The 25,871-nt window shown below is 36.8% G+C and overlaps 1 protein-coding gene across 2 annotated transcripts in view; it reads right to left on the bottom strand.

Annotated features, from left to right (window-relative positions):
* The window catches only part of Nkain3 (sodium/potassium transporting ATPase interacting 3), a 601,616-nt gene that overhangs the window by 129,209 nt on the left and 446,536 nt on the right, over positions 1-25,871 (bottom strand). For both annotated transcript variants that reach the window (XM_021724914.3, XM_021724915.3), the window contains exon 4: positions 23,284-23,481. In XM_021724914.3, coding sequence (XP_021580589.1) covers positions 23,284-23,481 — 198 coding nt within the window. The remainder of the gene's footprint in view (positions 1-23,283; positions 23,482-25,871) is intronic.

The raw sequence follows: 25,871 nt of genomic DNA, 5'->3' as shown, positions 1-25,871 counted from the left end.
TGGAAGTGAAAAAGGGGTTTTCTGTGACATTTATCTCATGCTCCATTTGCTGTTTCTTGGAGCCTACACATGTTAAAAATATTCACCTCATTATGGGGTCATTTATTGCTAGTAAAGCTACCTTACTTCCTGTAGAGAAATGGCATGCTACGTGTGCAAAGGTGACTAATGGTGGCAAAAGGAAAGCCTGAGGTGGTAAGAAGGATCAGAACTACTGCGAGCAGTGGAGCTCACTTGTTCTCCCTAGCAGCTGTTGCATTATAAAAAAATCTTTTCGTTGTAAAAGCCAGAAAGCAGATATTCACACAAGTTTAATGTGAGTAGGTAGAAAAGGAATGACTGTCAACTACTGCTTAAATTCTCTGAAGATTTAGTTAATGAAATGGGGCATCTTTCTGTTGTGACTTAATTAGTGATTTTTGCCCCCTCAGGCTCAAACTTCAGCAATGATAGGAATTACTTAATGCAGAAATGTCAGGTTCAATGAAGATTAGAGATACTCTGAGAAAGGATATGAAGGGTGCCTTTCTTAGATATTCTTAGAGCTGAAAAAGAAATGTCAGAGATTAGATTTTAGATCTGCAGAACTGACTCAGGGGATCTCATATTAACTTTCCCTGGGAAATATTGGTGCTGCTCAGCCTGAAAGGGCCTACTTTCCTTGTCTGCATCTAGAAAGTGGCCCCAAATCACCCCTCCTACCTCAGGTAGCTAGCTTATTCCCACAGTTGAAAATACTGGCAGTACAGCAAGCTTACAAACTGGCCAGTGTTCTGAAGCCTGTTATCCAATGTGAGCTGAACCAATGAGACTCATCTTGGGATTTCAAAGCCTGCTTGCAAGTTCTTGGTTGATGGATAAAGCTAATGCCAAAGGGTTTTGATCTGGAGAAGAGCTGAGGGTGCTGTGTCTGTGGTAAGCTAAAGGCATGAGGAAGAAGAAACTGAATAGGCCAAAGAAGGCAGAAAAGAAAGGTGGAGAAGATCAGTTGAAGGATAGTAATGTCATGGAGAAGGCAAGGCAGGGGTGCTTCTACTTCCTGAGAGATTCAGCTGAAAAATAAATCTTGTTCTTGGATTCCTGGGAGAGCTGTTTCTAATTCCACAGCAAACCACCTTTTTTTCTGAGGAAAGTTAGGTGGGCTGCTTCATCTCACAGCAAAATATGTCCAGTTAAATGCCAAAGATGAAGTAGCTCAAGAACGGTCAGATCGGTTCTAGTATTTCGAATCTCTACAATTCTAGTATTTGACTCTTGACCTATGGAAATGTTAATTTCATACAGCTCAACCTAAGACACTAGTTCCCCTTTATCCACAGACAATATATTTCAAGATCTCCAGTGTATAGCTGAAACCAAAGACAGTAATGAACTGTAAATATACTGTGCTTTTTCCTGTACGTGCACACCTAAGATAAAGTTTAATTTGTAAATTAGGTACCGTAAGATATTAGCTACATTAATTAATGATAAAATGAAAACATAACAATATACTATAAGAAGAGTTATATGAATGCATATTGTCCATTCTCTCTCTTTTTCTTGCTACTGATTTGATAGCAGAGATGGCTACTAAGTGAATAATGGAAAGGTAGCATGTACACCCTAAAAACACTGGACAAAGGGATCATTGATTTCTGAGATCTCAATAATAATAATTCTGGGCATGTTTCAATAGCTATGATGAAAAAACTTGACCATAACCATTAGAGGAGGAAAAGTTTATTTTGACTCATGGTTTCCTAGGTTCAGTCCATAGATAGCTCACTTCTTATCTTTGGGTCCAAGGCCAAGCAGAACATCGTGACAGAAGAGCTTGGTGGAGGAAAGCAACTCAGGACATGGCAACAAGAAAGCATAGAGTGCTGTGTTCATCAAGGATAAAGTACAACTTCAAAGACCCTAGTGATCCAAAAACCCCTAGTGATCCATTTCCTCCAGGCACTCCCCATCTCGACAGTTACACCCCCAGTTTTCCTACCCAATGTGTCTCCTCAGATAATTTTGTTGAACATGATGCTTGAATTATAGCTACTGAAATAAATAGTCTGGAGTTTGGAATAATGGACTAATTTCCCTGAAAATGTACCTCTTTTTTTGTTGTTGTTGTTGAAAGAAAAAAACCTTAAATTAACTTTAGTTTATTTTGGAATTCATTGAAACTATTGGTTTGGAATGAATTGTGTAGGCAAATTAGAGATATTAACTTTTTTTAAAAAATAGAGAACTTAATAATTGGATTTGTATTTAGAAATGTATAGAGAATTGTCCCCAAAGGAAGAGAGAAAAGCAGGAAGACCTGCTAAAGAATTGTTCAACATCTAAATTCAGTGGCTGTAAAGATAGAGGAAGACTTGGGAAAGTTTAGGAGAATTGAGAGTGAAGCAACCTCCATATATATGTAGAAGCAAGGTAAGAGCTCTCAGACTACTGTAAATTTTAATCTCAGCGGCTCAGGAGGCTGAGATAAGAGGATCACAAGTTCAAAGCCAGCCTCAGCAACAGTAAGGTACTAAGCAACTCGGTGAGACCCTGTCTCTAAATAAATACAAATTAGGGCCGGGCATGTGGCTCAGGGGTTCAGTGCCCCTAAATTCAATCCCTAGTACAAAAAAATAAATTACATTACTACCCATGGTCATGAATTCAATTCAATAGGTGGTAACATATGTAACTATGTGAGGTTTAGTTATGTTAATCAGCTTCATTGTGAAAACATTTTACAATGTGTACATATATTAACATACTAGTTTAAAATTTTTTAATATATCAAAAATTTTATTTGGCAGTTACTTTTCAATAAAGTTGAACAAAACTATTATCACAAAGGCAATAACAACAAAAACAAAAACAAAAACAAAACAAAAAAAGATATGTTCCAGTATGTTTATTTTCAAGGCCTTTTGGTAAGATAATGCTGTTAAATTTTCTGGAACCTGTATTATAAATATAGACAGTAGTTTTGTCACAGACCCTTCTTAGGATGAGTTAATTCTCACAAATGAGGGACAGGCATTTACACTCTTAGGAGGATTACTTTCAGGGATAATGTCACTGCATTTTTCACTACAATTGCTTGGGAACTGAGGGTGCAGGAGATTACCAAGTATCACTCATTTGGATATAGCTTTGTTGCAACTATTTTCTAGCAAGTCAGGCATTCATGTTTTGCTCACAAACAATACAACTGAAATAAATCAAACTATATGTGGATTTAGTTCTCAGGTGCTTCATACAAATAATTCATGTCTTAGTCTTCATATTGAAGATTTCTTTTAGCATTTTAAGACAAAGTTAAAGTCAAAGAAAATTCAATAAAATTGAAAAAATAGCATTATGATTCTCAAAATAGCCTGAATTGTTAACTTACACTTTTGAAAAATCCCACATAGTAAAACAATTATAAAAGTGAAGTTTAAATTCTAGGCTGATTTTCAATTCAGTGCAATTTGAACATCCCTTATCAAAAAAAGTTTGGAAGCACAAGTGTTTCAAAGTTTGGAGTTTTCAGATTCTCATAGACTTTTCTGGTTGAGAATCTCTAATCTGAAATTTTATATCCAAAATCCAAACTGCCCTGAAATTACTGTAGAAAGTGATCTGCAAAAACATTCATCTTATTTGTTCTGGACAGAAAATTTGGTCTTGTCATTGGCTTCTCTTTCTTCAATCTCCTCACATGCCATCAAACACTAAGATTGTCCATTCAATATTCCTAGTAGTCTTTTCATATCTGTTGTTCCTGTGGATGATTGCAAAAATGGTCATAGTTCTTTGCAGCTCCTCCTACCAAGAAGTGGAATCTATTTCCCCATTCCTTTAATCTGTGCTGGATTTGCAATTCACTTTGACCAACAGAATGCAGCCGAGGGAGGTCTGAGAAGTTTCAAGACTAAGGACTCTGTGAGCCTCAGAGCTGCTATTATGATCTTAGAACCAAGCCCCATTTAATCCTTGCAATAATATAATTACTTAGGCACTATTATTTTTTTTTACCTTAGAAATGAGGATCTGAGAATGGAGAAGCTCTGAAGTATGGGGCCAGTTTGGTCATGGCAGGATTATTATTTTTTCAACAATAACAGGTTTACTGAGTACAAACACCTGCTGAGAGTAGAGAAGGAGACTATCTTCCACTCACATCTTGAAGTATTCACAGGGGAATTCTATAATAGTATTTTGAATACAGAACCTGCACTCTGAATCAACAGACACTGAGGAGGAGATAAATGCTCTGGTTCACCAGGCCAGGTCAAATCTCCTTGCGTTTGTGACTGGAGGAGTGTGTACCTATCACTTTGGATAACATTTGTCACAGTAGCAATTAACTTGTTCAAATGTGTGTCTTTCTCAATAGCTTTTAAGTACTCTGTGAAAAGGATCTTATCTGCCTTGTTCTCTGTGTATTCCTAGTGCCTAGAAAGGTGCTTAAGAGAAAATTGTCATTTCTCTTTTAGAATTCCTGTTTTAAAAATCGCACATCTTCAAATTGACAAGTAATGTATAGCTTCATGTTCTTTTACACACACACACACACACACACACACACACACACACACACACACACGAGCCCACTGCTCTCTCTCCCTGCTGCACATCCTCACACCAACACAGCAAGAAAAACAAATGGCATATTGATGCATACTTTTCAGAAGTTCTAATAACTTTTTAAAATATGAAGATAATGGTATTCATTCATCAAGCTTTCCTCTTTGTTCTGATTTTGCAGAGGGTGTTTCTAATTATCATATTTAATTACTGGAGATTTTCTCAGCCAGCAGATTATTTCCTTCTCTACCTTTCTCTTCGTATTTTTGACCATTTTGTTTTATTAATAGTTGTTCTTGAGCTTTTTGTCTTTCCTGTTCTTATTATTAGCTGCCTAAATCTTTGGGGGAGTAGACAGGATATGAAAATATCTGCAAAAATATCTGTTTTTAATATTTGTTCATTCGACACAGTATATGAAATTGGAAATGGAATATATTTATTGCTTGAGTGCTGCTATGCTTTTCAAAGAATCAGTGTATTTCCTCCAAACTACAGTGGAGGATTAATCTTATATAATGTGCACAGATCCAGAATCATCACAGGGAAAGTATTTCCTTTTTCTGTCTTTCTCTTTCTGTCCTTTGTATTCAATCTCCTCAAAAGGGTTTGATCCCTATTCCCAACCATTCAAGGTTAGGTCTGCTAATCTGAGGGTTCCACATTGTCAAGCTCCAGGTTGGGGAGAGAGCAGCTGTGGGCTCTTGGAGCACATGCTCACAATTGCCCTGCAGCAATGAGCTTCTGAGAACTGCAGTTAGCCCAGGGATAGGCACAGCCTTTAACATATTAAGAAGTAACCAAATCATCAGAGTTTCATACTTCGCTGACACCAGGCATGTTGCAGCCCTTTCTTAAAGGGTAAAAGCCTCTGCTGCTTTATTTAGTTCAGCAATAAATATTTATGGGATTACCAGCCCATTGTAAATGGGATAACCAAATGCATTCTAATGCAAAACTGCTGGCTGCTTATCTAGCTATTTGACAGAATGCAATTACAAGACAATTCTCTTTTTTGTGCCCTTCTGTTACTACTCCCTGGATCCCCTATGATGGACACTGAAGGTGTTTTTTCTTCAACTTTGCTAAGTAATTTGACACGCATCCTTCTATAGAAGTAGGTATCCTTCTATATAACAAGGTGGTGTAGTGAAGCAGAACTTGGACACCCTAGGAGAAGGTGGCAACCCCTAAGGAGTATTAGGATGGGGAAGGGATTCACTAGAAAGCTCTGGTCATCCCCAAGATACCCCTCCCCCAATATATAAAAATAGAATGTTCCTTTAAAAAAATATTACCCCAGATAGGATAAAAACAATTCAGTACTACACTATAAAATGCAGATATTTTTAATTGTTTATTCTTTCCACAAACATTTATTTGTGATAATAAGTTTTAATTAGGATTTTTCATTGGTCTACAATAAGTGGCTCCGTAAAACTGCTTGAACTATTAGGAGAGATTCTATCTCCATTCTTTGTTTATATGTTTGGAGGGAATAAAATTTCTTTCCTGAATTTGAAGGCACTTGAGTCTATATCTTTTTGGGGGAGGGTGCACTTAAGATGGAGATGAGAAAGCCAATCTGCCTGCAGATTTGGTGTCTGTCATTTAATACTGGCCCCATGGGGGATGCTGGCTGTCCCCTTGTTAGGGTGCTGAATTTGAGAGGCAGGTATTAGAAAGCCAATTTAGATGCCTATCTAAAGCCATGCTCTCTAACTGGATTTATGAGGAATAAGTTTCACAGTCTCAGTTCCATTTGTCTGTTTCCTGTGTTACCTTCAAGTTTGATTTTATACTAAAAGAGTATTCTCTCTTAAAAACTTTCTAAAAAAAGATGACAATATCTTTATTCAAAGTATTATTAACAGGGAAAAGAAGCATGAAAAGACTGGATATTTGGATGTTAACTAGTTTTGCATTCCTGGAATACATTTACCTTGGTCATAGTCTATAATCCTTTTTTTGGTAAACAGTTTTATTGAGATATAATTTAAAATAACACAAATCACACATTTAAATTATATAACTCTGTTATTTTTAGCATATCCACAGAACTCTGCAACCATCACCACAATCTACCTCTAAGACATTCAAATCATTCCAAAAAGAAATCATATTTCCATTAATAATCCTTCTTATTCCTCCCTTTTCCCCTAATCCCAAACACTTATCTGCTTTCTGTCTGTGTAATTTACCTGTTATGGGTGAGAATATAAGTGAAAACATGTAATGTGTTCTGGCTCTTATTCTATTCTATGATCTCCAGGTCTTCTTTGCCTAGGCATGCAGGCACCAGGTCAGCCGGAGATCTCTGGAGAGCTTGGGTCTCCGCAGTTCTCCACGGCCCATGCGCAGACTCCTAGTCCAATGTAATGTAAAGTAATCCTGGGACTGGCATCCCAGCCCTTTTGCCATATAACCTAACATGTCATGTCTCATCATCTTTGTCATAAGATACTGGTTAGAAGCAGGTCTCAGGTGCTACTCACACTCCAGGTAAGAGCGGTGGGTTATGACTAGAAATGAATACTAGAAGGGTGGAAAAATTGAAGGTCACCCCATATTGTATGGATCCTAAGAGAGAAAGGCCACTGGGACTGCACTGCCTAGATATTCTATGGTAGAAAAGAAGAAGGTATATATTGGGAAGATTTTCTGAAGATGACTAAATTCCTAAACTATTGAGAGGAATCACCTAACCCCTTTTGATTGTCCCAGGAATGCTCTAGAAAAAAGGCAGACTTTAGGAACTTTGGTTTTGATGACCTGGACAAGACTCCTGGAAATGGAGGAAGAGAGGCCCCATGAATAGCAAAAATCATGCATTTTAAGTGGAAGAAGGGGCAAAATAGCTTGTTGATAGGATGTAAGATAGGATGGGAGCCCTGGCTTTTTTAGACTAGTTCTATAAACCTTCTTGGACTGTCTGATCTACTGCTTTGAATAAATTAGCTTGTCAATTCATTGATGTAACTTTTTTCTTGTTGAATTATCTGAGTTGAACAAGTTGAATTAACTGAATGTTTTGGGCGTTATGTAGATAGAGCTTTCACTTGTGGCTGTTAATTAAAACTGAAATAAGACAATTATGGGATAGAAAAAGGCCTTGGGTTGCACAAGCATCCACAGATACTTTAAATTAAATTTATTACCACACAATTTATTATTTCTCAAATTACATACATGTATAATTGGGGCATATGACTGCGTCAAAAATTCCAGCTGCTCTAATTAGTGCCTGGTATGAACTTTAAAACTTGTCTTATTTAACTTTTTTCATTAGGAAATTTACTTGCAATAAAACATTTTTCCCCAGATCAGAAAAATTTTTATTTGATCCCTAGACAGAATTGTCAGTTCTAGTGATTAATGATGCAATGTAAGATGAAACAATGAGAAACAAACAAACAAAAAAAAAACCATTTTGGACAGATGTGTTTTTTATTTTCAAAAGTATTAATTTGCCAAAATAAAAAGCATCCAAATTTAAAAATATTTAACTTAGCTTAGATGGCTACAACATTGTAATGAAGAAAATACTTTGAATAAATCTAGACTACAGAGAATAGACTTTTAGAATGCTTTTTCTTGAAAGATTTGACTTGTGTTTAATCCTAAGGATAGCCTTCAAGAACTGGAAACTTGAAGTCTTCATGACATACTGCTGCACTCCATCTTAGTTGTTTGGGTTTTTACATTTAAAAATAAAATTAACTTTCTCAGCAGTTTTATTAAGGACACTAATGACAAGAAAACCACCTTACCAGTTGTTAGCCCCAGTCTGCTTCCACGAGGCTGCGTTGGAGCAGGTAATATTAGAAGAGACTATTGTGTGCTGAAATGGGTTCAGAATTGCCCTCTTCATTTGATAACTGTCCCTTTCTTAGCTCAAAGTCTATGCTTCATTTCCCATAATACAACTCAGGACAGGGAATAGCATCCCTGCTGAATAACCTTATCTCCTGCCTTTCTCCAAGCCATAGAAGTCTGTGCCTCAGCTGTAGCTTCGCATACCAACAGGGCCACATTTAGCTTTAGACACAAAAAGACCATGACTAACAAACCTGCCACTATTGCTAATGCAAATACAGGATCCTGCTAGCAAAACATTTGTCAAAAATGTCTGTGATGTCTATTACATAAGAGTTGGGTTGAATGGAAATCAGAAGAGCTGAGTATGAATGAGGAGCAGATTCTCTGTGATACACAGAAGACAGAACTAGTACCAATAGCTGGATGTTCAAAGTGATGAATTTTGGGATCTACAGACAAAAAATCATTTTTAACACTTAGAACCATCCAATAATAGATGGAACTGCTTAGAGGGGTAATGAGCTGCATGTTTAAGCAGGGCTTGCACCAATATTTGTTAGAGATGCCACAGACCAGCATTAATAGAAATGCGATGTGGGTGACATGTGTTTCACATTGTTTAGTAGTTACATTAAAAGATAAAAAAGAATAGGAAAAACTAATTTTAATAGTATAGTGTATGTAATCCAATATATTCCAATTGCATTTATTTCAACAAATAATCGATATAGGTAAAATTTCAGTGAGATATTTTATCTTCCCTTTTTTGTAGTGTTTTCAAAATCCAGTGTGTATTTTATACTTACAGTACATTTTAATTTGGACCTGCTGTGTTCCACCAGCCCTATAGCAACATGTGGTTAGTGGCTGTCAACTTGTAGAGCACAGAGGCATCCCACCTTGTGAGAAGAGGGGGCTAGATGACTTCAAAGTCCCCTTTCAGTTAAAAACCCTAAGGTTCTAAGTAAGTGTAAAATTAACACTCAAAAACTAAAACACTGTAGGCATTCCAAAAATTTTTGATGAAGAAGTATGACTGGTAAGAGAAACTCCTCTGATTTAAACACAGAAGAGAATTTACTGACTTCTCTAACAGAGAACTCCAGGTGTAGACATGGCTGGGAATGCATGGGTCATCTGCCTGTCTGCCTCTCCTCTGTGTCTGTTTTCTCTCTGGTAGGTGCTCTCTGCAAGGTGGCCACCAGCATCTCCAGTGGCATGCCCTCCTAGCTTAGCCTTAGAGGGAAGAGTCTATTTTCCTAGCAGTTGAGAACCAATCACTGGGTTTAGGGGAAGGAACATGCTGATGTCCAATCTGGGAGCAGAAGAGTAGTGAGCCCATCTTCACTACAGCAGAGGGAGTGGATGTGTAGCTCTTCCAAAAGCAACTGAGATGTTGTTATAAACACTGGAGGGCATAGAAGCTGAGGGGCAGAGTTTTCTGCTGTTCCATCTGGAGCACATGCCACCCATCTGCATCTCTCCATTCCCTTAGTCCACCTGTGAGTTGATATTAAACTATAGTGGGCAGATCTTCTATATAATGATCACTGCATTCTTAGGACTGAGGGATTTCTCTGACCCCACTGGAGACTTTTCAGGTGTTGGGCAGGACATCAGAAGATGCCAGGGATTTAATATTCTTAGGAAGCCCTCAAAGAAGGAATGGATTTGTTAAATACATGCTCCAGTTTCTCTGCTTCTCAGTAGGGATGTTCTGAGCTGTATAGAACACACACAGGACTGAGGGGGGAAAGCCCCAGGGTCTGGAGCTCTACCATGATAACTTGCTCAAGAGCCCACCCTTTACCAGCTTTGCACATTCATTTCTCACTTTACTTCTGAGATCACCTCCTGCATCAAGCCCCCATTTTAGCATGTGGTTTAGGGAAACAGAAACTGTGTCTCACCCTTGAATTTCAAAAAGGATTTGAAAGGTCATTTGTCTCTCACTGGAAGCCACTGTTGATAAATTTTATCAGAGAATCTGAAGATTTAAAATCTCATTTCTGCCCTTTGTTAGCTGTGTAAATTTGGTCAGGCTCTACGGCACTTCCTTGCCTTAGTTTTCTTGCTTGTAAAATGAGACTAATAATAAAATTGTTATAAAGATTAAATAAGTTGACATTTATAAAGTGCTTAGAGCAATGTCTGCATCAGATGCTTTTTTTTATGTCTTCAATAATCATCCATGTGGGACAATGTCAACATGTTTTATATCAGTTATATTGAGTTACGAATCTTCCTGTTTTAGTGCAAGGTGAAAATAAATTCTCAATCAATATTTGTTGTGTGTAACTACTGTGGAAATTAACAAAAAAGAGAGAGGGAGAGAGAATTTTTTAATATTTATTTTTTAGTTTTCTGTGGACACAACATCTTTATTTTACTTTTATGTGGTGCTGAGGATCAAACCCAGCGGCCCGCACATGCCAGGCGAGTGTACTATGGCTTGAGCCACATCCCCAGCCCAAAATTCAAGTCTTCATTGCAAATTAGTACTGAAACATTTCAGAAATAAATGCTTTGAGATGATGATAAAATTTTAGTCACATTTTCCAAGTATATTTTAAAAAATCATACTGAAATAGTATTACTTTAATGCTAATACTAATTCTATAAAACAAGACCTATATTGGAATAGAATATAAAGTATTTAATTTGATATAATAGATAAAAATATTTCACACGATGGTGTACATATGTTTAAATATTTTATAATTATATATTGATTATACGTGAATATGGTTTAAAGCTTACTTTTGTTCAACTATATCTAACAGACTCATCTGCAATAGCAAGAAGCATATTATGGTTAATGTACTTAGCTCCCTATATGAGTGGTATTGCATTTTTATTAATTCATTCTTTTTTACAGGTTAGCTCCTATACAAATTCCAACTCAATGGTCAAGAAAGATCAAAACTGAATTTACCATGAACTCCAGGAAGAAAGGATTAAAATGAGAACACAGTTTACATTAAAAACAGAAGAATTTGGAGTAAGCAGGGACTTTCCATCCATCTGAAAGTTAGATGCTCAAAGAAATGCTGGCAGGTGTGTGTGTGTGTGTGTGTGTGTGTGTGTGTGTGTGTGTGTGTGTGTGTATATATAGAGAGAGAGAGACTCGGCTTTATTGTCTCTGGTATATATCACATTAACTTCTAGTATGTTTCACATTATGCATAATGGCACTTCAAAGGAGGATGCCAGGCACACAGGATATGTTTAATAAATGGGTAACTATGATTCTTGTTATTATAAGCACTGGCTTTAAAGCCTTTTGGAGCAGAGCCTTGCACCACAGTTCCAGTTTATTTGGATTAGTTTAGTGCATTAATTAAAAAGCTATTGTGTATCCTGAGATTTTAATTTGTTCATGTTTCATTGTATACAGGAGTTTCTGATTATCTTTGCTACTAAGTGATAATTATGCATTGCAAATATTTTCTTGAGTTTTATATAAATCAATTTTAAATGCAAGTTATTTACATTAATCAATTTCTTATTAGCAATATTATTTTTAGTTAAATGTGGATGGCTGATACTGAACAAATTGCTTTAAGCCATTATGAAATGACAATCAGTTCTGACCTACTGGAATATCAGTGTTTCCTAGTCTGAGAAGGTAGACCTTCAATTTCTGGAAGATACTTCTTTTAGACTGAACATGTAAGTTTCATGGTATATTTAGAGAGGTTTCTCTAATTATTTAAACTATTATTTACAAGAAGAGAGAAAAGCTATCAGTGGAGCATAATTGCTGGGCTCTTTCTTTTTGGTTACTGTCGGCATCATCTACCCTATTACTCAAATGCAAAGCCTAAACTCCATACTTATTTATTCCTTTTCTCACCTACCACCTTTCCTCTTCCTGTAGGAATTGTTGTCTAGGCATTTCTCTTTATACTTACATTTCCACCCATGTCCTTTTGTCTTCTACATTTTTCTCTCAGTAGTTCCAGTCACATTTGCAAATACAGACAGACAATGCCACCCTCCTGATGGAAATACAGAACATTGTCCTAGTGTCTTGGAATCATATGGTGTCACCTTTCCTTTAATGCCTGTGTGCTTCTCTGATTTCCTCTTTCCCTCATTCTTCCTAGATATGGGAGCCATTGTTTCTTCAGGACTATTCTTGGTCTTACTTTTGAATGACTTCACTCATGCCGCAGCTCAAATGACACCTCCTAAGCAAAGTCTTTCTGGGCTACTCTGACAAGTGTCAACTAAACCAGTTTGATCGTTTATAAATCATCAACGTCTTTTGGGGAAATAGATGTTTAGAGGAAGTCAGGGGCCAAAATTTTTCCTCTCCAATAACTTTTTTTTCCCCAGAAATCAAGAGTCTCAGTATAAATCGTCTCACACGTTATCAATTTTTATTAGCATATAGCATAACATCAGTCACAGAACTTGCTCTGTAAACTCTAGAAAGTTCCACCTCTCGATTCTTTTTGGTGATCTTAAAAGCTGCTTCTGACAATAATCTAGAAGCAAGATGCAAGCATACTTTAAGCTGGAGTCAGACAATCAAATCCTCAAGTATCTGGAGATGGTCAGAAGCCATACCTAGAGCCCCTACTCCAGAGCAGGCAGCTACAGGGCTCAGACGACTTGTGCATACACAGCTTAAGACACTCCTTTACAGCATAGTTTCATTTCCTTCATGTGACTTTTGAGTCTCTACAACCGTCTTGCTTAGCTTTGTATACGGGTACATAAATGTCTCACATGCCAGTAGTGGATGCAATGTCAATTGAGATCTGTTATGTCCATAGCAAGGTGTCAAGTCCCTCTGGGTAAAAACAGGTTAAAAAAATGTATTTTTAGGGTAAACCTACAAGGGTAAATGAAGAAACTAAGGAAGAGTAGGATGTAATAGATATGAATAGAAATCCTGAGCAATATCTCACATTGACCATTTAGAGAGAACTACCCCTCCACCCTCTTTGCTGGGTCCAGAGGCTTCAGTCCTTCCCAGCATTGGTCAAGGTCCCTGATTGCCAGGAATCTTTCCTTTAACCACCTCCTGAAATTAAACTCTTGTAATTTTTTATTATGTGATTGATTAAATAAAATGACCTAAGTTTGCCTCCCAATGACTTCTGTCCATTATTTCTCTCTTTGTGTAATGCACTGTAATTTTATGTGTTGCCCGGGTTCAAAACCTGAGTATTATATTTGAGAGTTTCCTTTCCATTCATTGCCTTCTAATCTAATGAGTGACCAAGTTATCCTGATTTGACCACTGTCCCATAGAACTTTACTTCCATTTCTCCTTTGCTATTCTGGCTCTGGCTTTCATTATCTCTTACCTGTCTGCAGGGCTGTTCTCTCAACTGTAATTTGATTTCTGGATTCACTTCCAAACTCTAATAAAATGTAGAGAGTTTCAATACTGAAGACTGACTACGTTTAGATCTCTGGAAAAACTTATTCCCCCAAAGTTCTTTATAATTGTCCCAGTGGTTTGGGAGGATGAGGCAGGAGGATTGCAAGTTCAAAGCCAGCCTCAGCAACTTAGTGAGGTGAGGCCCTAAACAACTTAGCAAGGCCCTAAGCCATTTAGTGAGACCCTGTTTAAAAATAAAAAAATAAAAAATAAAAAGGGATAGGGATGTGGCTCAGTTGTTAAGCACTCCTGGGTTCAACCGCTGGTCATTCCCTCTCCCAAAAAGGTTCTATAAAATTAAATTAGTAAGGTATCATATTGAATATGTTTTCAAAATAATAAACATTTACATGAAAACTAAAAATTCAAACAATGATTTTTTTTGGGGGGATAGGGTAACCTAGGGGCAATTTACCACTGAGCACATCCCCAGTCTTTTTCATTTTTCATTTAGAGACCGGCCCTCACTAAGTTGCTTAGGGTCTCACTAAGTTGCTGAGGCTGGCCTTGAACTTGCAATACTCCTATCTCAGCCTCCTGTATCACTGGAATTAAAGGCAAGTGTCACATACTGGGCTCAGGCAATAACCTTGATGCTTTAGCCATAAGCCTATTATTTTCATTTATTAACATGATATTTGGTCAGAGGAAATGTCTGACTACTTGACAAAGAGAATACAATTTTGAAAAAGTTCGTTGTATATCTTCATTATTATACAGGTACCAGAAAAATGAAGATGGGTAACCCTGTCTTTACCAATAATCCTATGGTGCTAGAATTTGAGGAACCATTTGAAACTCTCCAGGGACAGTGTTTAAAGAGAAAAATTCTAAAAACTTTAATAATAAACAAATGTTGCTTTAAGTTCTGATATATATGAAAAAAGAAAAGAAATCCATTCTCAAAAGTTCATATTTGAATTCCTGTGCATTTTTTGGATAACATTGCATTGCCTCTAACTTCCCTTTCCTAACTACTCATTGCAATGAAGAGGTTATACTGATCCAAAGAAAAATAGAGGTTAGTTCTTTACCACAAATAGGCAATTAGTTTAATATCTATCTATCTATCTATCTATCTATCTATCTATCTATCTATCTATCTATCTATCCATCCATCCATCCATCCATCCATCTATCCATCCATCCATCCATCCATCCATCCCTTAAATATTAAGTGAGGACAGAGTCAAGACTCATCAAAACTCACTTATTCTCTCTGTCAACCCAGCTCTTTCAACTGCTCTATGGATATAAAGCTTTCTCTGTCCTTGCTGGGCATGCAAGCCAAACATTGCTTTGTTCTTCACCTTTCTGTGCATTTAACTGCCAAGCCTCTGTAATATTTTTAGATTTCTCCTTTGATTTCTGTTCTCACTGATACTTTGTAACCTTAAATTTTTCCATTATTTATCAAAGTATTTGTTTTAGAAAACTGGGAATGCAGGTTTTTAATTATTAACATTTTAGTTTCATTTTGCAATATTTTCAGACTTAGGGAGAATTTGGAAAAATTGTATGAAGGATTCCCAATATATACTTCATCTAGATTCCTAAGTGTTCAGCATCTTACATACTCACAGTCCAAGTTTTTTTTTTAAGAGAGAGAGAGAATTTTTAATATTTATTTTTTAGTTCTCGGCGGTCACAAAATCTTTTGTTGGTATGTGGTGCTGAGGATCGAATCCGGGCCACACGCATACCAGGCGAGCGCACTACCGCTTGAGCCACATCCCCAGCCCCCAGTCCAAGGTTTTTAAAAAAGAAAACCAGCATTGGTGCAATACTGTTTTTTAATCCATAGATCTTATACAAATCTCAACGATATTCTCACTATTACTTTGGTCTAGGATCACACATTTCACTTAATTGTCATGCATCTTCAGTCCTCTTTAATGTGGAGGAATTTCTCCCCCTTTCTTTGCCTTCAGTAACTTTTTTCATTTAACAGTAGAATTTCTCCAACAGTTTTCTCTGTTAAGTTACATAGTGAAACTCCCAGGAGTGCATACAATACAGCATTAGTCAAACCCACACAGTAATGTGGCAGTCAACCCTCTCATGGTTATCATGAGGGTTTAAGCCACTGCTCCATGCCTACACCATTCACTCAACCAAAATGAACTGCACACTTTCCCCCTAAGTTCTTGTTTTTAGTTCTCCTTCCGTGTGGAATTCCTTTCCCTTTCTCTTCCAAGAGAAAACTCTAGACAGAAGTCAAACATCACAACTTCCCTGAATGCTACTTTTCCCTGTGAGTCCCAGTAGCACTTAGAAATTAATTGTAGTTCTTTTACTTTGCATCCAAAGTGCAGCACTTTGATTGCCTGCTGGATGTCTCATAGTAGGACAAAAGACTGTGGGTATGACCATGTCAAATTCAATTTGATTCCATTTACTTCCATCATGTCACCTCAACCTCTCAACATAGGGCTTTGTGTAGAGTGGGGGCCTACTAAATATGTTTTTCTGAAACAGGAAATTTCTTACTTTCATTCAGAAGGAATATAAAATGTGACATGACAAGTTTTATTTTATGGAATTTATACAAAATTTGGTCTTTTAAAGAAAAAGTGTAAATGTTTTGTATTAATTCTCATTATGAAAAGCTACATTTTCAAGCCAATAGTTATTATCACCTAGGGATAAAGATGAAAAATCTGCCAACATCTGAATGACATTAAATTACCCTAAGTAAAGTGTCAATAAAATTAAATTTCTTGCCTCTAATATCTCCATAAGCCTACAGTCACAATGTTTGTTTTGATTAATTATTAAACAGATTTCCGATTTTATATATTAATGGCTTTTGTGCTAGATATGGTTTCTAATTAAGCTTTGCATTTCTCTGTTGAAACTGTATTTAAGTCTACCAAATGTCACAACTCACTTATGCATTTAATAATCCATGTTTGGAAGATTATTTAAAAATACGAGGGTAGTAATAATTTATGAAGACCTGAAAACATGTCTAGGGTAATCATGAGCATCAGAGCTTAGGGGAATCAATTCTATTGTTTGAAAATGGAATGAGATTTGTGGTTGGAGACACAAATGTCTGTGATAACTTATTAACTTACAGAATAAGATCCAATCATATACATATCATTACAGAGAATGTTATGGTAGAACAGGACTTTGACCTCTAAATGTTCACATGCTTTCAATTATTAAAACTCGTAGGTGTGGTATACACCAATTGGCAACAGTGAGTTTTAAGCTTATACAAGACCACACATCTTTATAAGAGCTAAGAATTTGATCTGTAACCCAGATATTTCCAGAAAAAGAATATGTGATATTATATAGAGGAGTGCATAGTAGATGGTCTAAATTTCACTTTGGGTTTTATCAATGGGCAGGTGAGGGCTACATAAATTTAAATAGTCTGAAAAATTTGTTAAATATTGTATGTGTATAACAGAATGTGCATTAAAAGCAAGTGTTATAGAATATTCTTTGTCCATATTAATGAACAAAATGCTGATATATGTTGCATGGGTGAACCCTGAAATCACTACATTAAGTGAAAAAAAAGATACAAAAGAAGACACAGAGCACTTTCAATTATATGAAATGTTCCTTACAGGTTAATCTACAGAGAAAAAATGTAGATTGGTAGTTGCTTAGGGTTAGACTGGGGATATAGGCTGTAATAACTAAGGGGTGGGGCAGGGTTTCTTTGTGAGGTAATGAATGAATACTAAATTTACTACAGTGTTGGCCATACATATCTGTGAATAGAATAAAAATTACGAAATTATATACTTTTAATGGATGAACTGTGTGGCATCAGAATTATATCTCTATAAAACTATAAAAAAGTATGTGCATTTCCAAGACACAGACTGAGAAAAAGATGACTGAAAATCAAAGTTCGTCAAATAGAGACCAAGTCCAAATTATTTTACTGACCATCCATATCCTGGTTTCTTGAACAAAAATGTATTGCCAAAGTGTTTTGAAGACTGTTGACATGGTAATTCTTCTCCACAACCACAAAATCCTCTGGATATTTTGATTGTCTAATAAAGGATTTCTTGGGAAAGTGGAAATCTAAACCAACTGTTGATATTTTGAGGATGGAACTGAAAACAGAGACTAGAGATGGCATATAGGGAACAACTGTTGTAAATCTTTAATGTTTCTATGCAGCTCTGAGAAGCTGCTCAAAATGGGCATAGGCAGAAATCGTCTATTATATAGAAAAATAGATTCTCTGGGTAAAGTGAGAATTCTGGGAAGAATTTGGGGCAGAAGAAGTGGCTGTAATCTCCTTTCTCATTCCAGCACCTAGAAAGCCCCAGCAAGCACCCCCCCCCAAAAAAAAAGTGTGGTATACTTAGCATTTTACAAACATTGAAACCTTCCACTTTTTTTTTAAAAGAAAAATTTTATTTTTATATGGTGCTGAGGATTGAGCCCAGTGCCACATCATGTGAGGCAAGCACTCAACCACTGAGCTACAACCCCAGCCCCAGTTGAACATTTTTAATTATTTTCTCTATACATCTTATAAATCTCAGATATATGCACTCTTATTGTTACTTTCTAATACTGAAGCTGCCAAAGAAAACCCTATCAACCTAGCAGGAGATTTAGAACCTTATAGCTCTGAGAGTTTACTACTGTACTCGGCAAAGGACTTTAAGAAAATTCAAAGCTCTCCTTTCCCATTTCATGAGGGGATGTTCAGTGATGTGGTTGAGAACATGAACTGCGAAGTTCATCTGCCTGTATTTGAGGTCCACCTTCAAGTTCTTAAAGGATATGTGAATCTGGGCAAATCCCTCAACCTCTCTGAGTCTCAATTTCCATGTCTGTAGAATGAATATAATTATATCTACCTTGTGGGTCATTATAAGGATTAAATAAGTTCATCCTTGTAAAGCACTTAGAACATTTTAAGGCACATACTGAGAGAGTTTCTTTAAATAAATGCAAGTATTAGTACAGAAATTAAATAACAACTTTTAACTGGATTTACATCTTTGGACAGATACTATTGATAGCAATTGAAACTTACATCAAAAACTTAAATGTCATCATTTTTTGATTCGCCTTTTTATACTTGTGAGCATATGTGACTGAATTAGCAGTGGTGTTACCTGCTCCTGTGATTGTACAACTGATTTTACAGGTGAAGGACCAGATATTCATACAATCTTTCAAAGGCAAGTTTTCACAGGATCCCTGGTGTACTAACATTATGTTTTACCTTTCTTTATAGAGTTTTGATTTACTGTTAGACTGAACACATTTGGTATGAAAGGCAGAGAGAATGGATATCGATGTGGATAGAGAGATACAATATAAAGGACACAGGGATGATGGAAAACTGATTTGCAGAGCTCTATGACCTGCATGGTGACAACCTCCAAAGATGTTAAAGAAAGAGGTTTGTTACATATCAGATCTAAGAAGGAATACCTTGACATTGATGATTCAGTACAACATATAAGTGAAATTAACTCCAAAGAGACATCCATTCGTTTTAATGTTTTCCAGGTTCCAGAAAGTGGGTGATCAGATTAGCACTTTGCAAATATCTCCCTAGAAGTAAGGACATGCTTGACAGGTGGGGCAGGACTGGGCCACAGAATATTATTTAGGAATTTAATAGCCATCCTTCAGGTAAGAAATGATGAATGAGGCAGGGAATCTGCAGCTAGAGAGGGAGAGTAATATCATTTTAAACCTGGACCCCTGGAAACAGTCTTTGATTTCTCATCTTCTACATAGATTTTATTTTGTTTCTCCTCACACTGTCCAGAACCCACTGATTCTGCACTGATCTTCAAGTTGGTATTGCTGACAATTTGTGGGAGCCTTGGAATAGGAATAGGTGGAGTTAGATCAACAGGAACCTTCTCTCAACCTTGTGCTTTTCTTCTTTCATACCTGAGAAGGGAGTGCTTGCCATAGGGCATGGGCAAGAGTGCTGGGTTCCTGTGCTGGGGAATGGGTGGGTGACAAGGACGCTCCCTAACTGTCCTGTGACAGTCCCTTACCAGAGACTCATCCGTGGTCGCCTTTGCAAGTTCTGCTAATTTTTGTTTGTTTTTTATTCATTGACAACAAGCCTTTATCCTGTTCCTGTGCAATGCTCAAGATGGGGGGGCGCTATCCTTTCTTCCAATTTTAAGTTCTAGTCTTAAGTACAGAATTGTTCAATTCACCAGCAGAGTTGCATCCATGAATAAATCATTCAAACAGTTCCCTCTCATTTGGTGGAGAGTTGATGCCCTGAAACCCCAAGGAACTTCCCTACTCTGCCCCCATCATCCTGGCCATTTCTGACAGTTTCTCCCCTGGGTTCTTCTAGACATTTTTGTCTTTCTAGTTAAAGAAATTACCCCGGGTGCAGCAAAGCCTTCAGTACCCTGTCCCATCTCAAAGCTCTGCATCCACTTGATTGGCTATTACCTGTCCCACCAGCAACAGGCTGTTAAACATTGTGACCATTGCCTCTGTTTTACAGTAATAAGGTACCGAATTCAGCACAAATTAGGCAATGAATACAGGAATATTTTTTTTGTCATCAGATTTTAAAAAGTCAAAATTCTAATAATACTCAGAATCAGATGAAATAAATGGTAAATATAAGAAACCCACATAAAATCAAGCACAATAATACACAAATATTCCCTTCTTATCTGCTTTTTTTTTCAGCTTTCAACTTCTATCTGAAAATACAAAGTGGAAAATTCCAGAAAAAGCAAAGCATAAGTTTTAAGTTGCATGTAGCTCTTTTCTGAGTATTGGTGTGATGGAATCTGGCACTGTCTAGCTCTACCCCATTCAGATCATGAAACGTCCCTCTTCCCAGTGTATCTATGTGTACACTGCCATTGCATTTGTCAGCAGTGTCTTGGTTAAAAGAATAACCAGGTGGCAGAGGTTGTGTTCAAGTAATCCTTATTTTACCTAATATCGACTTGAAACGACAAGAGTAAAGATGTAGACAATTCAGATATAAGAGAGAAACTGTAAAGTACTTCCTCTTTGTAAAATAGTTAAAGTTTGTGAATCACAAAAAAAATAAAATAGAATCACATGCTGAGGTTGCTAAGATATAGGGTTAGTTATTGTTTTTAATCTCTTACTGTGCCTAATTTATAAATAAAACTTTAACATAGATATGTATGTATAGGAAAAGACATTTCAGGATTCAATAACATCTACAGTTTCAGGTATCCACTATGGGTCTTTGACTATATTTCCGGGGGAATAAGGGAGGACTACTGTAATATCATAGTTGTGAAGCAAATTAAGGATACATTTTATTTTAATATAAAAGATAAAGTATTAAACGTTTTGTCTGTCAGGCGTATTATACAATAAAAGAGCAATGTCTAATCTTTTTTATTTCCTGAAGGCGGAAGAGCATAGACAGACCTACATATGAACACTGGCAGCTTTGAATGGTCACTAAAATACATCAAGGAATTCATTTTATAAATGAAAAGTGCTTTTAGGTGTAACATACAGTTTACTTAGATTTCCCTTTAGGGTATGCTTTATGTGACAGTCCAGCTTCTTATCAAATAATTTCACCTTGCAGTTCATTTGGGTTGGAGTTACTATGGGAAAATGGCTTTTTGATTCCATAGCATTTTGTCACATTGTAAAGATTTGGACACCATGCATCATTCACAAAATGGTTTATCAATTCACTTTCAATTTTTTTTAAAGGAGGGTGATCTCTGCACAGATGAAAGATTATAGAAAATGTTTTTGATATAAAAAAATTAATAAGAATATTTAGAGTCTAGTATATAATTCTTTTACACCTTAAAATAAACTCAGAAATTTTAAGGAAAAATTGGCTTCCAGTAAAAAAATACACATTTCCAATGTATATATACTCATATGTAACTGCTACTTTAAAGAAAGATGGATGGACCTACGTGAACAAATGACTGTACCTTATATTTATTTATGTAAGTGTAATAATAGAAACCTACAATAATCTAATTTCCTGATAAATGTCTGAAAGAAAACTCATTAGCATGAAATAGAATGCCTTTCTTTGAATTCAATATAAAATTTGCTCTTTGATTTAGAACACTAAAAAAATCTTTGATTCTTTTCTTATGTTTTTCTAGAAAATTGCAATTCAAACATGGTCTAAAACAACATTTTAAAACTTGAGACATGTAGGTTAAAGAAAAATAATTAATGCAGTAAGCAAATGAGATAAGGCTGCTACTTTGGTGATCTTTAATGAGACATCCTCTAGGTATTCTGCCTCTCTGTTGATCCCTCCTTTATTGAGCCTAGTCTTGGTCATATGACCTGTGATAGCTAATGGGAGAATAGGCTTGATAAATGCTTGCTTGTTGGGGTTTCTCTTAGAACTCCATTGTCTTGCAGTAAGAGAAACTATCAAGTTTCCTGCAGTTTGAGAGGCCAAGTGGAGGGGAATGGGAACCCACAGCCATCTCTGGGCAGGTGAGTGAGGCCTCTTTGAATGTTTCAGTCCCGGTACAGCTCCAGTTAAAAGGTTCACCCAGGTGACCCTATCCAACTTCAAATGGAGAAGCAGAACTATCCTGCTGATCCCTGCCCACACACTCTACCATAAATTGCTAGTGTTTTAAGTAATTACATCTTGGAGCAATTTGTTACATAACAGCAGAGAATTCATACAGTAAATGATGATAAGGGTTTCTCAAAGTACTTTATAGAAACAAGTCCAAGGTACATGGCTCACTCTTCTGTCCCACTTATATTTCTGATTTGATTATTATCGAGGCTGCGTCTCTATTCTGATTGACTATCCAACTGGGCAGAAGAACTGGGATGGTCAGTTTATGTGAAAAGTGTGCTTGATAATGGCTATATTGTATTTTGATTCAAGTTAACTGGCAAATCCTAGGTAGGTTTTAAAGGAACATCATTCTTGATGATGTTATGCCTTTTAAGTCAGTTCTTCTCTAGACTATGGTCAAACTGGGGGTGGGACAGTCTGGTAGACAGAAATGACTTTTAAGGAATCTTGGTATATAAAGCTTCTATAGTCTAATCAAATCAATTCCTATCTTTGTTTCTCTATATGGAACTGAGTTCCACCACAAAATGCTGTGCATCTCTGGAGGGATTTGATTTTTAATTATTATTAATGTGACATTTATTAGATGAACAATCATTGAGTATGTATGTTTCCATCATTCTTTCTCTGGAACTAAAGCATTCGTAGAAGAACACATTAGTGGCAGATTCTGAGATAATGGGCAACATACCACTTCTGGAGGATGGTGACATTATTCCATTGAAGAGTGTGGAATGTATCTCAGGTTAGAAACCATAGCAACAAGCTGGTTCTAAATAAAATGTGGATAACAAGAAGAAAAAGGTGTAACCTGCCATTATATATGACTAATGGCACCATAATTGCTGCTATTTCCTCTGTTAATGTTTTCTATGTGCTTCTCTGCTGCACTATCAGGTAGGTGAATATAAAATACCAATAGAGAAGGGTTCCGATCAGATAATGACAGAAAAGTGACACTTACTGAGAGGAGTATTTGGACGGCACTGTGGATGACCTCCAGGTACTGGAAGTCCAGGACGCAGCCTGTGACGGAAACGTAGGTGTAATCATCCATCATGCCATGGGCCGACGGAGGAAGCACTCTCCGGACACAGCCAGGTCCATGTTCCCTCCACCATGACCGATGTACAGAGATGTTGAATGTCATCAGATCTGTATCCTAGGTGGGCAGGACACAAAAGCACAAAAAGGACAATCATATTATATCACATCTTTGACTTTGATCTTGGGAAGAATTCAGGATGGATGAAATTGCTGACATAATTTCCAATGAAAAGAAACAAATGACAAAGTCATGTTATCATATATCTGCACAATTTATAATTATTCAAGGTAGAGATACAGTCCTTTAAATAATGTTACTGTTGTAAGGTTAGCATACATCAAATAACCAGAGGTGAGACTATCCATATATGTTCATTGAAAATGTATTCTGCTTTTGTAAATCTTTCCACTATATTTTCTTGTGGCATTATCATTGAGATAACCATCACAGGTGGATTTTTACTGAGGAATTTGTGGCATACTAGACATTGTTCTAAGGAAATTTCATATACTACAGCTGTTCTTGGGTATGCACGGGAAATTGGTTTCCGGACCGCCTACACTTACCAGAATTTATATATGCTCAAGACCTTTATATAAATTTGTGTAATATTTGCATACAACCTGTTCACATCCTCTCATAAACTTTAAGTCATCTCCAGATTACTTATACTACTAATCAAATATAAGTACTATGTAGACAGTTACACTGTATTGTTCAGGGAAAAATGAGAAGAAATGTGAATGTGTGCAGTAAAACATTTTTTTTCTTATATTTTTAATCCATGGTTGGTTATACCCATGGATATGAAGCCCCTGGAAATGGATGGTTGACTATATATTCTTTAATATTCATGTCAGTAATATTATCAAACTAATTTACAGTGGGCTGAATGAAAGATATTTATCTTGTTAATCTGTGAATTTTATCTTATATGGCAATAAAGGACTTTGAAGATTGATTAAATTAAGAATTGTTAATTGGGGAGATAATCTGGATAAAATCTAACTGCAGTCACATCTATTCTTCTAAGAGAAAAAACAGAAGGATATTGGACACAAAGAGGAGAGGGCAAAGTGACCACAGAGGTAGGGATTGGGGTGATGCAGTCAACAACCAAGAAATGCTATTGACCACCTTTCCTGGGGGAAGAGGCCAGGATGGATTCTCCTCCAAACATTGAGAGACAGCATGGCTCTGACAACATTTTGAATCCAGCTCAGTGAAGTTCATCTTAGACTTCTAGCCTCTAAACTATAAAAGAAGAAATTTCTGTTCTTTTACATCACCAAGTTTGCGGTAATTTGTTACAACATCTGTAAGAAACGAATTCAGTTTATTAAGGTAAGTCCTAGAGAATTAAATTAATTTGCTCAAGGTGGCACAGATAATTAACACTAGAAATGATCCAATCAGTTGTAGTTTTAGCGATTGTGGTTCTATCTCACAGTAACTGATACCTTTCCCTTCTTCTAACCATTCCTCATACCCTAAAGTGAGCTAAGTCCTTCATTCTTTGTTGTTTCCAGAAAATACCAGCACAGTCAATGAAAAAAACATAAAGGTCACTACTACAGTTGTAGATATCAAAAGATCTCTGGAGTTCTTAGTGCAAAGAACAGCCCAGGATTTTTGATCTTTTAGAGATGATTTTAACGTAGGAGTGAGCATCCCTAATCTGAAAATTCAAAATTCAAAGTGCTCCAAATCTGAAATATTTTGAGTGCCAAAACGACTGTCAAAGTGGATGATTCCACACCTGAGCTCCTGTGATAGGTTGCAGTCAAAGTACAGGTGCACTAAAAATATTGTACAAGATTACCTTCAGGTTACCTTGGGTAAGCTGTATGTGAAACCTAAGCAAATTTCATGTTTATACTTGGGTCCCATCCCCAAGGTAGCTCATGTTATGCAAACCCCCCCCCCCTGCCAAATCTTATATCTGAAGTACTCTGGTCTCAAGCAATTTGGATAAAGGATACTCAATTTGTATTTCTGAGATTATTAGCTGCAGAGAGACTAAGATCATAATATTTTTGTTGTAAATAATAGATTAAAATGAATGATTGAGGACCCGGGCACTTGACTTCCAGTACACTAAAGACTACAACTTCCCAAGTGAAGAAGAATGGGGGGAGGTAAAAAGGCAGGTGTTACCTGGCCTAGGGCACTGCGCATCAGGGAAGCTATGGATACAGGATCAGTTAGTTTTTGTAGAGTTCCCAACATGAATGACAACTCAGTTGTCATTCATGCCAGAGGTCCACATGGAAGCAAGCACCATCCGGGGCCTTCTCTGAGAGGCCCAGAGGCTGTCTACTGACTGACCCAAGTGAGGCTTGTCTGTGCATCCTCAAGTTCTTTTGAGGACAGTTTCCTCTTTGGCAGTTGAGGACCCTCCTAGGTGCCTAAAATAGAGGTTTCAATTCTCTCAATCTAGGGGAAGCTGGTGGGAAATAGGAAGCCCTTGAACATATACATGGTGACCCTGAAATAACCAATGT

The sequence above is a fragment of the Ictidomys tridecemlineatus genome, chromosome 7, assembly GCF_052094955.1.
Source record: "Ictidomys tridecemlineatus isolate mIctTri1 chromosome 7, mIctTri1.hap1, whole genome shotgun sequence".
Classification (NCBI taxonomy): Eukaryota; Metazoa; Chordata; class Mammalia; order Rodentia; family Sciuridae; genus Ictidomys; species Ictidomys tridecemlineatus.
The sequence above is the reverse complement of the archived record's forward strand: the minus strand, read 5'-3'. Positions and strand labels throughout refer to the sequence as shown.